General features: G+C 50.0%; 1 protein-coding gene across 2 annotated transcripts; it reads left to right on the forward strand.

Moving 5' to 3' along the window:
* Positions 1-7,980: 7,980 nt before the first annotated feature.
* On the forward strand, positions 7,981-14,812 carry EGR2 (early growth response 2). 2 transcript variants are annotated; one of them, XM_002820907.5, is made up of 3 exons: positions 7,981-8,215; positions 10,828-10,936; positions 12,329-14,812. In XM_002820907.5, exons 1-3 carry the CDS (start codon positions 8,117-8,119, stop codon positions 13,588-13,590), a joined length of 1,470 nt encoding a protein of 489 aa, XP_002820953.3. In that variant the 5' UTR covers positions 7,981-8,116; the 3' UTR covers positions 13,591-14,812. The 2 variants fall into 2 exon arrangements, with proteins under 2 accessions (XP_002820953.3, XP_063583704.1); XM_063727634.1 differs by lacking the exon at positions 7,981-8,215 and adding an exon at positions 10,273-10,541.
* The last annotated feature ends 500 nt before the right edge of the window (positions 14,813-15,312 follow it).

Below are 15,312 nucleotides of genomic sequence, written 5' to 3' on the forward strand. Positions count from 1 at the left end.
ATGCTACCAGTCCTTACCTTTAGGGGTCATATGACACAGGGTACAGAACAGGGTCAGCACACACCTGGGGAAGAAAACACATGACCTAAATGTTAACTGGCAACCAGCCATCAAAATGTCTCAGGGATTGCACAAGCTTTCACATACCTGGGCCTTCCCAGCTGGTAGCTGAGGCTCCCATGAGACAGAACTCTGAAGTTCAGCACCTGGAGACCAGGCTGGCAATGCTGCCTCTGTCTCATTACTAGCTATGTGACCTTAGGTAAGTCACTCAGCCCCTCTAGGGCTCACTTGGCTTCTCTGGGCAGTGGGAGAGGTGAACATGGCCTTGCCAACATCACAGGGTTATATATGAAGTAATGTGAGTGAAAGGGACTTGGAAAGGGTAGAGTGGCACCTAAAGTGGCTTACTGGGCTTTACAACCACTGGGAAGTGTGGAGGAAATTCATCAGAGAGTTGATGTGGATGATGAAAGGCTCAAAACGTGAAAATCCTGGGGACAGGCTATAGAAACTGAGATTCTATCCACGTTAAACAGAGAAGTTTGAGGGCTCTATTCCAGCCTGTGACTGGTTCTTACCCAGAACATTGTGACTAACTTCTATCAGGTCTCCTGAGGAAAAAACACAATAAAATGCCTACTAAAATAGGGTGTATTATATTTCTGAAGAATGTCTTGTGAGCGTATTAAACACCGGAATGAGTTAGTAAAACAAGTTTGGTATTCTTTCTCTGATGGCCTTAGGAGAGATTCATACCTGAGTGTGGGTGGTTTAAATGTGATTCTGGCTGCAGATAGAGGAAGACACTACAAACTTAGTTCCCTTTTTTGGTTCCTGGAACTAAATTCACAAGAATTTTCAGGATGTGAGCTCCATGAAGACAGGGAGTTTTGTTCACTGATGCATTCCAAGCATCTAGCATAATACCTAGCATATAGTAGGTGCTTAATAAATATTTGCTGAATGGATAAAGGAACACTATGAGCTAGTCTGGGCATTTGGAAGTGAGAGAAGTTACCCTCTGGTTCACCTACCTGCTTATCCACAGCCCCTGGCTCAGCATGCTGTGGGCTGAGCCTCTAAGTTACAGCAGTGGCCTTCAAATCCCAGGGAATTTGGACAAGGTGTCTGTTATTAGTCAGGGTTCTCTAGAGGACAGAACTAATAGAATAGATAAATATATAAAGGGGAGTTTATTAAGTATTATCTCACACGATCACAAGGTCCCACAATAGGCTGTCTGCAGGCTGAGGAGCAAGGACAGCCAGTCTGAGTTCCAAAGCTGAGTCTGATGTTCTAGGGCAGAAAGCATCCAGCATGCGAGAAAGATGTAGGTTGGGAGACTAGGCCAGTCTCTCTTTTCGCATTTTTCTGCGTGCTTATATTTTAGCTGCGTTGGCAGCTGATTAGACTGTGCCCACCCAGATTAAGGGTGGGTCTGCCTTTCCCAGCCCACTGACTCAAATGTTAATCTCCTTTGGCAACACCCTCACAGACACGCCCAGGATCAATACTTTGTATTCTTCCATCCAATCAAGTTGACACTCAGTATTAACCATCACAGTGTCTCAGTCCTCTTCATCAGGGATTTGCACAGTGGGGAAGGAGTCAAGTCCACTCAGGTTCAACTACAGCCATCCACCCATCTTTTACCTAATATTTATACATATTGGGCTTCCAGATACTAGTTTCTATTTGTTTGGTAACAGTCCACTCTAGTTGCTATTCTATGAGAGCAATCTGTGATTTTAAAAAGCCTGAAATACAGGAAAAGTGAGGAATAAGCCCCTTGTTAAAGCACCTTCCATCTCTAGGATTTCTGAGTAACAGATGAGGGGACGAAAATGGTCACTTTGGACATGTTTTTGGTGCCGCTTGTTTCATGAAATTCAAATAAAAGGAAGAAAGGCTATAATAAATTGTTCCAGTTTTCCTCTTTCTGAAGTGTTCATGGGTTGTTGTCTGAATAATCGTATTTAAAAAAAGCAATCTGTCTAATTCCAAAAGGCTGGGGGTTGCCAGGTCTCTGGGGAGACTCTCTTTTGAGCATACAAGGTCATTGATTGAAATTGTTCTGTTACTCAGTAGTGAGTACACTGGCACCACAACAGCCCTTCGAGGGAAGCACACAATCTAGTTAATTATGAGGATGCGAGAAGGAGTATGACCATGTATCTGGGCCTGCTATTAGTATCAGGAGAAGCAGACCCACCAAGGCCTAGTTCCAAAGGCCCCAAGACTCCAAGGGACATTTCCCCACTCCCCTATCTCCACATGAGAAGGAAAACACAGATATGGACCACTCTGCATCGTGAGAAGAGGAAAAGAGGCCACCTTGAAGGGCCTTAGGATTGGTCAGCAAGCAAACAAGTCACAAGTTGAGTTCGATGGTTGATGCCTTGTCCTGGAATCATAAACTTGGCCTCCCACCCTACCCCAATCTATATTCAGCCCTGCCTCTGAAGGCCCAGCAACCCAAACAATTGCCCTGGGAGACAACAATTATATTTGCAGTATTGTCCTGCTTTTCAGAATGTGGTCTTCCTTGGATGTCTCACAATGCTCTGGCCAACGGCACTTAGGGCAGGCATACCCAGTCTCATTTTAAAGATGAAGAAACAGAGGCTCAGAGACGTTAAGTCACTTGTCTAGTTACACCGGTTAGAGTAGGTACTGGGAACACCAGTAATGGAGTCAGACTACTTGGGTTCATGTCTTGGCACTTCCACTTAATCAGCTCTGCAACTTGAGCTTTGGTGACTCAGTTTCCTGAGTATAATGATATCTGCTTCATAGTGTGATTGGTAGATTAAAAGAGATAAAGCATCCTAGTCATGAAAGTGCTTAGCATCCTGAAATGCTCAATAAATATCAACCATTATTATGATGGAGAGGCAACTATTAAGGCCAATTCCTAATCTCATGGTATGTCCAGTACACAGTGTTGTACCCAGCACCAGCTTCTTGCATTCTCTTTCTGCCCAGTCCTCTCCCCTGTTCCTACCACCTTTCTCACTCAAAATAGTGAAGATGTAAAACTCTTTCTAAACATTATGGCCCCCTTGGCTGCTACTTAAAATTCTGGCAGGCACAGGGGGATGTGATGTCTCTACCTCTTTGTGGCATGAGGTTAAAAGTATCACTGGATACAGGGAAAGAAAAGCCTATCTCCCAAGGCTGTCACTAAAGGCTCGAGTGATGTGACTGCAGCAAGCACAGGTGGTGCCTTCTAGCACCAACCACCTACCCCAAATAGCACCATCAGCCATTGGCAGAGGCAGAACTGGAACTCTGTGCCTTGAGTCCTTTCCATTCCCCAGGCTACCTGGATTGCCTTGCAATATATATTTAGAACCGAAATATATATTTCGGTTCTATATTCCCAAACCTCCTTGGAAGAGCAACAGTGCTATTGTTATGCATTATGGCCTTACTGGAAAAAAAGACGATATATTAATTAGATTATTATTAATGTGGAACTTGGCTTTCCAAGTTTAGATGACATTTTCCACAAAGGTATAGCTTGTTTTAAATTACATGCCAATAACCTCTGCCTTCTGGGTTCCTTTTTCGTCTGCTCAGTAATGATATTATCAATGTTCTTGGAAGCTGAAGCTCAGAATTTTGGAAAAAAGCGACAAATACTTCATATATCAATGTTTGAAGTATGGCCACTGTCTTGCTTTTATCTGCTGCGGGTTGTTCTACATTGCATAACATACTTGAAACATGTGGGCTTTGGTGATTGAGAGAACAGAGTTCATATTCTGGTTCTGTGTGAACTTGGGTGAGCTGTGTATCTTCCCTGAGCTTTAGTTCCCTCATCAGCAAAATAAGAATAAACAGCCCTGTTTCTCAAGGTGGTTGTGAGGAATGAAGCAATGAACCTAGAACATAGTAAAGTATCTGGTGCAGAGTGAACAGTCAATAATAGTAATGATTTAATAGCTAACAATTACTGAATAGTTATTATATACTGACAATATGCTATGGGTTTTACATATATTATTATATTTAATCCTTAAAACAACTCTATAATCTTTCTGTCCACTTTATATATGAGGAAATAGAGGCACACAGAAGTTATGGAAGGTTTTTTTTGTTTTGTTTTTTTGCTTTTTTTTTTTTTTTTTTTTTGAGATGGGGTCTCACTCTGTTGCCAGGCTGGAATGCAGTGGTATGATCTCGGCTCACTGCAACCTCTGCCTCCCGGGTTCAAGCAATTCTCCTGCCTCAGCCTCCTGAGTAGCTGGGACTACAGGTGTGTGCCACCATGCCCAGCTAATTTTTGTGTTTTTAGTAGAGACAGGGTTTCACCATGTTGGCCAGGATGGTCTCGATCTCCTGACCTCATGATCCGCCTGCCTCGGCCTCTCAAAGGGCTAGGATTACAGGCATGAGCCACCGCGTCTGGCCAGAACTTTTGACTACCTAGGTGTTTAAGTACATATAGCCAGGTAGTGGCAGGATTTGGGTTTGAACCCAGGACCTCAGGATTTAAATCCAGGCCATATAGGCCTCCAGAGCCTATAATGTTAACCGTAATCACGAGAAATAGTGACCATTCTTATTAAGATTATCTGATTGAAATATACAATTTGCTTTCTTTTTTGGTTTAATGCTGCGAAGCAACTGCTCTGACAACTGGATGCACTGATTGGCCTGGACCTTTTGTCAGTATAAAAGCAAAGCTTCTATAACAAGTATGACATCATTTGGAAGAAGAAAAATTGCTCCCCATAACCTGATAATATAAGCAGGCTAGTAATATGTGTCTAAAAATCCATAAGCTCCTCAGTTATAGCAAACTTTATTTTTTATACAATTAGAGATAATAAATTAAAGGTATAAGCTGAAAGATTAGAAAATATAAAAAGGCATGATTTTGGATGAAGATTATGCTTTGAGCCTTTATGATCAGATTGACAGCCTGTCACTTATTAAAGTGGACATCAGGTTTGTATGTACCTTGTCTTAAACAGTCATGATATACCATGCATTGATTTACCTTTTACTTTTGCCAGCAATGGTAAAGTGATCTGTAGATTTGTCAGGATGTGTTTCTACTAGAAAAGCTGCACTTATAAACTCTATTCATTTAAAATGGGACAAAATTCACAGTCTGTCATTTCCTTATTAAGAAATAGACAACTAAGAAATGTTTTTCATTACGACTGTCACCAAGACACAATGCTGATATCAATAAGCATTTTTGTGTATGTTCTCCTTGCTGAAACCTTGTCAGCATGTTCTCATTTGCCTGCAGAAGCTGAGTGGTAAAAAATTTCAAATGTAAAAATTCTAATGTCACTGTCATTAGCCAGAAAAAGAAATGGCAGAGCAAAGAAAGACTTTTGGAGAATGAAATCTCTCTGGAGACACTCCAAGGAGGATGCCTGTATTGGCTACCTTCAGCCCCAGTGCACTAGACATGGAGATGGCCTTAGAAGTTTCCACCAACCATGGACTTTCTCCATTCCTCAGGAGAACTTTGCTTCCCCCCACCTTGGCACCTTTCAACACCTGTTCTTTCTCCCTGGAATGCTGTCTCCACTGACCTTCCCCCAATCCTTGCACATCCTTCAGATCTCTGCTTAGAGAAGTCTTCCTCAACCTCCTAGATTCAATTGGGTCCTTCGTCGTTTTCTTTCATTGGGATCAAACACTGTCATTGTTCATAGTCATGTATTTGTGTGATGCACGGTGCTAATTCCATGGGGTGGGAATCAGGCCTAGTTTTAGGCACCATTATATCCCTGGGGTTTGGTGTAGTGATGGACACCTGGTAGAGAGGCACACGAAATATCTAAAGGGAACCTGAGCACCCACTGCTTGGGCCAGTGCTGCTGCTTGTGCTGCTGCTTCTACAAAATTAGATCATAGAGCTCTTATCTCCTCCTGTCCAGATTATTTGTGCCAATGACACGTGACTTAAGTTGTACACTGGACTGGTGCAAAGCAATGCTTTCCTCAAGCTTCACAACAGTTTTGATTGGCGTAGCCTGGGCTTGGTTTATAGCCTCTGGGATTACCAGATTAGTAGTGAGATGCTGAAATGTAGAGAACCATTTATCAGTTTTTTTTCAGCATGCAGGGGCATCTTTAAGAAAGCTTAGGTGGATGGCAGAGTTGGCAATTGATCTGATTTTCATCGAAGTGCACATGTTCTATGCCATTCAAGTTTGAGGTCCCCACCCTCATGAGTGTCCACAGTTAAGACAAATTCTGACCTTCTTTTGTCTTCCACTCCAGTAACAGTAGTAGTATGGAAGGGAACAAAAATGACATTACAATAGGTAGAGCCTATAACCACGTGCAAGAATGTTAATAAATCAAAACACAAATATTAACAAATTATTTGTGACATCCCTCTTGGCTGACTGTGATCCTGTCACCACATTGTAAATGAGAATTTCAAATCTGGGTAAAAAAAAAACAAAACTGAAAATCACTCAGGAGACTCTGGGGTCCAGCTAGGACCCTCAAGTTGCCACCCCTGCTTGTCACCCTAAACACTCTCCTGCAACCCCAGGAGCAAGCCTACTAAAGGGCTTCTCTGCATCCTTGTTATTTTACTTTCTGGCTCTGGAATCTGGACAAAGCAAATTGGAATCTGGCATGAGTTTGCTACTCTTTTAATAGCCCTGATACATCTTGGAGTGCCCCATTTAGTCGGGCATTTTTACAGGTCTATTTTAAAGAAAGTTGTTTCTTTGTTGGATTTTTAATCAAAATGAAAAAGTTCAAATGCTTAATAGTAGAGACCATGGTACATGTTTGTATTCAACTCTCACATTCTCCATCCCCACACCCCTCCACCTCCAGCAGAGTATCTTGCTCAGTAAACCCTTTGGAGTTTTTACTTGTCCGCACTTCTTTCTTTTCTCACCTCTTCTTGTCTCCAGGAAGGATACTGTGGGGCTGGCTTCTTTTATGACAGCACCGATTAGTATGCTGGCTTTCTGCCAGCCTGGCTATTCCATCCACAATCTAGGTCTGGAGAGCCCAAGAACTCAAATTCTCCCTTTACAGTGGGCAGGGGGCGTGTCCATGACAGCCCCTTCCTCCTTGCCTGTAGAAAGCCCTGACCTCAGCTTTGCTCTCCTCAGAAATGGCAAAGAAAGATGAAATTGGCGGAGGTGGCCTGATTCTTCCCTAGAGGGCTGAGTCAGGCTCCCAATCCTCAAAGAAGTGTTCACTTTTCAGACTTGGGTTTTCCTGAGGGCACGATGTAGCGACCACTGTGCGCTGTACTTGGATTCAGAAGACCCGGCTGCAAGTTTGGACACGACCACTTACCAGCTACGTGACATTAGGCAAGCCACTTTAGCTTTCTGAGATTATCCACAGGGTGGCTGGCTTGAAAGGGTGCGCCTTGATTCTGTTCCATTATCTGCACTACCCATATTTAAGGGTTGATACTTCAAGAGACACTCAAAAAAACAAAGGTTACGAGAGTTATCTACTGACTCGTTTCAGCGGAGGTTCAATAAAGGCCTCCCAGGACTGGCCCCAGGCATTGCCTGGCCTCCCCGCAGCTGCCGCCCGTCCCCGCCCCCACTTCATTCCCTGCGCACCACAGGCTGATGCAGCGTAGCTCTTAGGGGGAGGTGTGAGTCCTTGGAAAGCTCAGAAGAATTTCAGAGGGTCAGTCACTCTCATTTACTCTAATGTGCTTTCAAGACTCCTTGATGGGGCCTCCTCCTCCACCTGCCTTCTACTGGCATCCTCCTCCGGGAAAGGTGGCAGCCGAAGACCTCGCGGTTTTCCCTGGCTTAGGCACCCCGCCCCGCCCCCAGCCCCGGTCCTGCCCTCCGCGCCCTGCTGGCCGGGCACTCGGGCGTCCAGGAGCTCCCCCTCGGGGTGGCGCGCGGCGACCGCCGGCGGGTTTGGCAGCAGCGCCAGTCGCGGGGCGGCCCGGGCAACTCGCCCGCCTGCCGGTCCGCCCACGTGCGCAGAGAGGAGCGAAGCGCGAGCAGTCGCCTCGCCCGCGCTTGCTGCCGGTGGGTGCCTCACCTAAGGGGCCGGCGGGGGCCGTAACCCGAGCCCCATCGCAGGGATCCGCATTTGCATAATTTGGCTTTCCCCCGTTGTTTCGGACTCAGGGCCGGAGATGCGAGTCGGACTCCCTTCCGAGGCGTCGTCTTGCCCATGGTCAGCGCGGGGGCCGCGGGACCCGCCGGAGCGCAGGCGGAGTGGGCTGGCGCACGTGGTAAGAACGCAGCTATCTTTTCTTGCTTTTCTTTTTTCTTTCTTTCTTTCTTTCTTTCTTTCTTTCTTTCTTTCTTTCTTTCTTTCAAGAAATAGGACTTTGCACATTTTTGCTGGGGGTGGGGTATCTACTAGGGTGCTAACCTTGCTGCGATTTCTTTCCATGTCCTTTTCATCCCCAATTGGAAAAAAGCGCACAGCGCGAGCGAGAAACTTTCCCAAATGTGCTCCGGGTGACTTAAGTCAGAGAGATGGCCGGCCGCTGGAGACCGGCTGTTTTGGAGGGAGGGGGAGAAGCAGCGCTTGAGTGGAAGAGCAGAGGGAGAGACCGCTCCTGGCCGCCTCAGGACCCTGACCACGGTGCGCTGGGCCTGGCGAGAGCTGGCGCACGGCTGCAGCGGTCGAGGCAGGTGAGCGGCTGAAGAGCTGCCTGCAGCGCCGCGCTCCCTCCACGGCGTGGCGCCGTGGCTCCCGCCCGCCCCGGCCCACACTAGGCTAGGGCCGCTCCCGGCCGGGGGTGAAAAAGGGACAGGACAGGCCCGAGATGCTGACCCTGCGCGTTATCCCTGGCCTCTGCGGCTTTGGAGCGGGAAAGGGCTCTGGGGCAGTTCGCAACCTGCACAAACGACCACGAATGAGCCATGCAGGCGGCGGTGCGCTGGACTTGGGCACCCGGGACCAGCCTCCTGTGGGGCCCCGGCCAGGCCCGGCTATCCATTGCGGGCTGGGGCGCACTGGGAGGTAGAAGCTTTGCGCCCAGCAAGCCAGAACCTGCTGCTATTTGGACTTTGGAAAAGTTTTTAAAAATTGCTTTGGGAACTAAACAGAAGGGTTTCCACCGGGGTCTCGCAAAGTAAAACGAGTGGGTTGGGGGATGGGGATGGCGTCTTGAAAGTGATTAGAGATGCTTTCGGCCGTCACTGAGGACCGCGCTGGGCTCACTGAGGTGTTTTTTGGGAAGGGAGAGAAAATATTTATTCTAGTACGTGTATTGTGGCTCGGGTGCGGGCAGGGCGCGGTCCTGGATCGTGGGCTATGGGGGTCAGGGGGATTCTGTGGCTGCAGGGACAGGTAGTGAAGGTTAGGCCAGTGTCTTCATAGAGCCTCCTGTCCGGCGAGCCCGGAGCCCGCTCTGCCGCCGGGACACTGCTGGCAACGCGGGCGCGCGGGCGCAATCAACAGGGAGGTGTGTAGTGTAAGGTGTGTGAGCGGGTGTGTGAAGAGGGCAGCGGGGGCGGGAGTGTGTAGCGGAAGTGGAGCGAGTGTGAGTGTGTGTGTATGTGTGTCTGGAGGGGCAGGGTGAGTGTCCAAGCTTCCATCTGGACGCCCCCACGCAGCCGACCGCCCAGACGCGCCGGGAAGGGCGCCCGCTCCGCGCAGCAGCTGAAGGGGGGCGGGGAGCGCGCGGGCAGAGGAAGGAGGGTGTCTCCGGCTGAGGATTTCTCTCGAAGCTCCCCACAGTAATACTGCTCCTCCTAGGGTTTACCCTCCCAGTCCCAAGGTGCCCAAAATACTTAAACAAACAAACAACCCAAACCTGTTCCGTTTTCGCTCCTGTATAAATAGAACAGACTTTCCAAAAAAGCAATACGCATTCACTCTTATCACCAGCCACTTCTTTCCACCAAGTAATTCAGAAAAAAGCAGTCAGCTTCCGTGAATGCATGTAGCTTTTTTTTTTCTTCGCTGCCTCCTTTTGCTTGCGGTTTTGAGCTGCCAAGAAAGTGAGTAGGGGTTTGACTGTAGTGTCTCGGCTCCGCTCGGTTTCTTTCCGAAGTTTAATTTTCCGGAATGGCTCCCAAACAAGGGCTAGGGAGGCGGAGCCGCCGGCACCGGATCTTCGCCTTTTTTGGAAAGTCCCAGAGAACCGGAATTCCTCCCCGCCCCGGGAGGCTGAGCCGCAGCCCGGAGCAGCTCGCTCTCATGCTGTGGCTGTGACTGGGTCCATGGCGCGCCCTCTCCCCCGCGATCCCTGCGCCCCGGACCCAGGCTGCAGCTGGGGCCGCGCGCCCGGGACCCCAGCGATCCCCGCCGCCTGCGAGCTGGAAGTCGCGAGCCCGGCGGAGTCCGCGCGGCCGAGCCCGTGTATGCAAATCAGCCATGTGACGGCAAAAGCCGCCTGGCCCAGCCCTGTTCCTCAGTCCATATATGGGCAGCGACGTCACGGGTATTGAAGACCTGCCCATAAATACTTAGAGCAACACTTTCCGTCTAACTGAGCGAGGAGCAATTGATTAATAGCTCAGCGAGGGGACACACTGACTGTTATAATAACACTACACCAGCAACTCCTGGCTTCCCAGCAGCCGGAACACAGACAGGAGAGAGTCAGTGGCAAATAGACATTTTTCTTATTTCTTAAAAACCAGCAACTTGTTTGCTACTTTTATTTCTGTTGATTTTTTTTTTCTTTTGGTGTGTGTGGTGGTTGTTTTTAAGTGTGGAGGGCAAAAGGAGATACCATCCCAGGCTCAGTCCAACCCCTCTCCAAAACGGCTTTTCTGACACTCCAGGTAGCGAGGGAGTTGGGTCTCCAGGTTGTGCGAGGAGCAAATGATGACCGCCAAGGCCGTAGACAAAATCCCAGTAACTCTCAGTGGTTTTGTGCACCAGCTGTCTGACAACATCTACCCGGTGGAGGACCTCGCCGCCACGTCGGTGACCATCTTTCCCAATGCCGAACTGGGAGGCCCCTTTGACCAGATGAACGGAGTGGCCGGAGGTAAGCCGCGTGTCTTCGCAGGCCCGGACCGGCGCGGCCCGGAGGTGGTGGATGGGGTGCTGTGGGTGTGCGGGAATCGCAGGAGAGGATTGGGGCTCCAGGTGGACGGTGCTGACTGCAGTGGCTTTGAAGATTGGAAGTGGGTGCAGGAGGAACCTGCGATAGCTGAGACCAGGGCGCGCGGGCAGATGCGCCAGGTCGCCAGCAAACCGGCGTGCGTGCGCCCCGGCGCGCCCAGCCCCGGGCGAGCTCAGGGATGGGGGTGGAAGAGGCGTCCCCCCGGGCTTCGAGGCTTGCGCAGGCCCTCTGGCCGGCAGCACTTCGACCTCCCCTCTCCCGGGGCAGGGGCAAAGTGACGGTAAAGTTCGGGGCTCCCGGGGAGAGCTGCGCGCCTGGAGAGCCGAGCGGCGGATAAGCGCCAGGGGAAAGCGTCGGTAGCTCCCTCCTGGGCAGAGCCGACCCCGGGAAAATCTCGGAGCGCTCCCTTCTTGCGGCCTGGAGGCGCGCCCCCACCTGCCCGCCGCCCGCGAAGTTGAGGGGGTTAGCAAGGCGGGGGCTCCGGCCGGCGGAGGCAGGGAGTGGGTGGTGGAGGAGGGCGCGCAACGGCGGGAAGCAGCCCCCGGACTGCCGAGGGAGGCCCGCGGGGGCACCGGCGACGCCGGTTTCCTTGGCGATGCTGTGGAAAGTCGTCTCTCGCGGCCCCCGCGCCTTCCTCGAAGCCGGGCCACTGGCCTTGGGCTGAGGCGGGGACGCGCGGCTGTCGGGAAAGGCGGAGAAGATTGAGAGGGCGCGGAAACCTACGGACTCCTTCCTCTACAGCCCCCATTCCCTCCAGCAGCCCTAGGCTGAAGCGCAGCGGGAGAGGGAGGGAGAAAAAGGCACAAGGCGCCGGGGATGGGGAGCAGCCGGGAAATCACCCACCGCCTTCTCGGGCTCTCCTCTCGGTTTGGCACCATCACGGCACTGACTGGGATAGGTCGATTCTTGGGTGGTGTTTGTCCTGGTGCCCCAGCCGTGGAACCCCCAGGCAAAAAAGAGGGAGAGAAGCTCCGGGCAGATGAGGCTTTTTAAAATATTGTTGTTGCTATTATTGGGTGTTTTTTATTGGGGACTAGAGCCACAGATGGCTGGGGGTGGAGGGGAGTTGGGAAAAGCTCATTCTGCTTTTTTGGAGGTAATTCTTGAGTTCCATACTGTCAATGGGTTGCCACAGTTGGGCTGGCCTCTTCTTACACTCTGTGGGCCTCAATTTCCCCACCTTTTGGACTTTGCCACAGCTCTACAGTGCTGAGACTCTGGGCCTTGGAAATGGACCTATGTGAGCGGGGATGAGAAGGGAGTCCTGGCTGTATTTTCATTGTTCCACCTCCATTCTGCCTTTCCCCTCCCCAGATGGCATGATCAACATTGACATGACTGGAGAGAAGAGGTCGTTGGATCTCCCATATCCCAGCAGCTTTGCTCCCGTCTCTGCACCTAGAAACCAGACCTTCACTTACATGGGCAAGTTCTCCATTGACCCTCAGTACCCTGGTGCCAGCTGCTACCCAGAAGGCATCATCAATATTGTGAGTGCAGGCATCTTGCAAGGGGTCACTTCCCCAGCTTCGACCACAGCCTCGTCCAGCGTCACCTCTGCCTCCCCCAACCCACTGGCCACAGGACCCCTGGGTGTGTGCACCATGTCCCAGACCCAGCCTGACCTGGACCACCTGTACTCTCCGCCACCGCCTCCTCCTCCTTATTCTGGCTGTGCAGGAGACCTCTACCAGGACCCTTCTGCGTTCCTGTCAGCAGCCACCACCTCCACCTCTTCCTCTCTGGCCTACCCACCACCTCCTTCCTATCCGTCCCCCAAGCCAGCCACGGACCCAGGTCTCTTTCCAATGATCCCAGACTATCCTGGATTCTTTCCATCTCAGTGCCAGAGAGACCTACATGGTACAGCTGGCCCAGACCGTAAGCCCTTTCCCTGCCCCCTGGACACCCTGCGGGTGCCCCCTCCACTCACTCCACTCTCTACGATCCGTAACTTTACCCTGGGGGGCCCCAGTGCTGGGGTGACCGGACCAGGGGCCAGTGGAGGCAGCGAGGGACCCCGGCTGCCTGGTAGCAGCTCAGCAGCAGCAGCAGCAGCCGCCGCCGCCGCCTATAACCCACACCACCTGCCACTGCGGCCCATTCTGAGGCCTCGCAAGTACCCCAACAGACCTAGCAAGACGCCAGTGCACGAGAGGCCCTACCCGTGCCCAGCAGAAGGCTGCGACCGGCGGTTCTCCCGCTCTGACGAGCTGACACGGCACATCCGAATCCACACTGGGCATAAGCCCTTCCAGTGTCGGATCTGCATGCGCAACTTCAGCCGCAGTGACCACCTCACCACCCATATCCGCACCCACACCGGTGAGAAGCCCTTCGCCTGTGACTACTGTGGCCGAAAGTTTGCCCGGAGTGATGAGAGGAAGCGCCACACCAAGATCCACCTGAGACAGAAAGAGCGGAAAAGCAGTGCCCCCTCTGCATCAGTGCCAGCCCCTTCTACAGCCTCCTGCTCTGGGGGCATGCAGCCTGGGGGTACCCTGTGCAGCAGTAACAGCAGCACTCTTGGCGGAGGGCCGCTTGCCCCTTGCTCCTCTCGGACCCGGACACCTTGAGATGAGACTCAGGCTGACACACCAGCTCCCAAAGGTCCCGGAGGCCCTTTGTCCACTGGAGCTGCACAACAAACACTACCACCCTTCCCTGTCCCTCTCTCCCTTTGTTGGGCAAAGGGCTTTGGTGGAGCTAGCACTACCCCCTTTCCACCTAGAAGCAGGTTCTTCCTAAAACTTAGCCCATTCTAGTCTCTCTTAGGTGAGTTGACTATCAACCCAAGGCAAAGGGGAGGCTCAGAAGGGGGTGGTGTGGGGACCCCTGGCCAAGAGGGCTGAGGTCTGACCCTGCTTTAAAGGGTTGTTTGACTAGGTTTTGCTACCCCACTTCCCCTTATTTCGACCCATCACAGGTTTTTGACCCTGGATGTCAGAGTTGATCTAAGACGTTTTCTACAATAGGTTGGGAGATGCTGATCCCTTCAAGTGGGGACAGCAAAAAGACAAGCAAAACTGATGTGCACTTTATGGCTTGGGACTGATTTGGGGGACATTGTACAGTGAGTGAAGTATGGCCTTTATGCCACACTTTGTGGCCCTAGAATGGCGAATCAGAGCATATCTAGTTGTCTCAACCCTTGAAGCAATATGTATTATAAACTCAGAGAACAGAAGTGCAATGTGATGGGAGGGACATAGCAATATCTGCTCCTTTTCGAGTTGTTTGAGAAATGTAGGCTATTTTTTCAGTGTATATCCACTCAGATTTTGTGTATTTTTGATGTACACTGTTCTCTAAATTCTGAATCTTTGGGAAAAAATGTAAAGCATTTATGATCTCTTGAAATGAGTCAGAGGTTAACTTATTTAAGGGGGATGTACATATATTCTCTGAAATTAGGATGCATGCAATTGTGTTGGAAGTGTCCTTGGTGCCTTGTGTGATGTAGACAATGTTACAGGGTCTGCATGTAAATGGGTTGCCTTATTATGGAAAAAAAAATCACTCCCTGAGTTTAGTATGGCTGTATATTTCTGCCTATTAATATTTGGAATTTTTTTTAGAAAGTATATTTTTGTATGCTTTGTTTTGTGACTTAAAAGTGTTACCTTTGTAGTCAAATTTCAGATAAGAATGTACATAATGTTACTGGAGCTGATTTGTTTGGTCATTAGCTCTTAATAGTTGTGAAAAAATAAATCTATTCTAACGCAAAACCACTAACTGAAGTTCAGATAATGGATGGTTTGTGACTATAGTGTAAATAAATACTTTTCAACAATATTTTTGTTGCAGAAATCATTTCTGAAATACTTACTGGGTGGGAATTAAACAGTCATTCAGTCTCTGTGGGAATATTTTTTAAAAACAGCACTAAGCATCAGTGAAAATGCTTTGACCAAACCATGGTCTCCAGGTCTTCTTTGCTAGCCTGTGGACACCAACCCCAAAGCAGGCTCCATTCATAATCAAACACTAGCGTTCTGGGGATTTCCCCCATGCATTAGTGTAAAAGTGGGGAGGCGTTGTTTTGACTCATTGTTCCGTTGTTTCTAACAGCCTATAGCTTCTCTCCTCTCCTGAGTGGGCTCCGGAAAATAAATACTTACAAACAAGTGCCCACTCGGAGACTACACATTTACAACCGCTTTCAGAACCCTGACCAGGGTCTAGAACTCAGACGAAATGTGGCTTTGTGGAAAGTGTGGTGGCGTGGTCAAGCTGGAAATGACTTTCAGCTTCCAGGATTAGTCTCATGACCACAGAAAACTTTTTGAAAAGCA

This window comes from Pongo abelii, chromosome 8 (genome assembly GCF_028885655.2).
Source record: "Pongo abelii isolate AG06213 chromosome 8, NHGRI_mPonAbe1-v2.0_pri, whole genome shotgun sequence".
NCBI lineage: Eukaryota > Metazoa > Chordata > Mammalia > Primates > Hominidae > Pongo > Pongo abelii.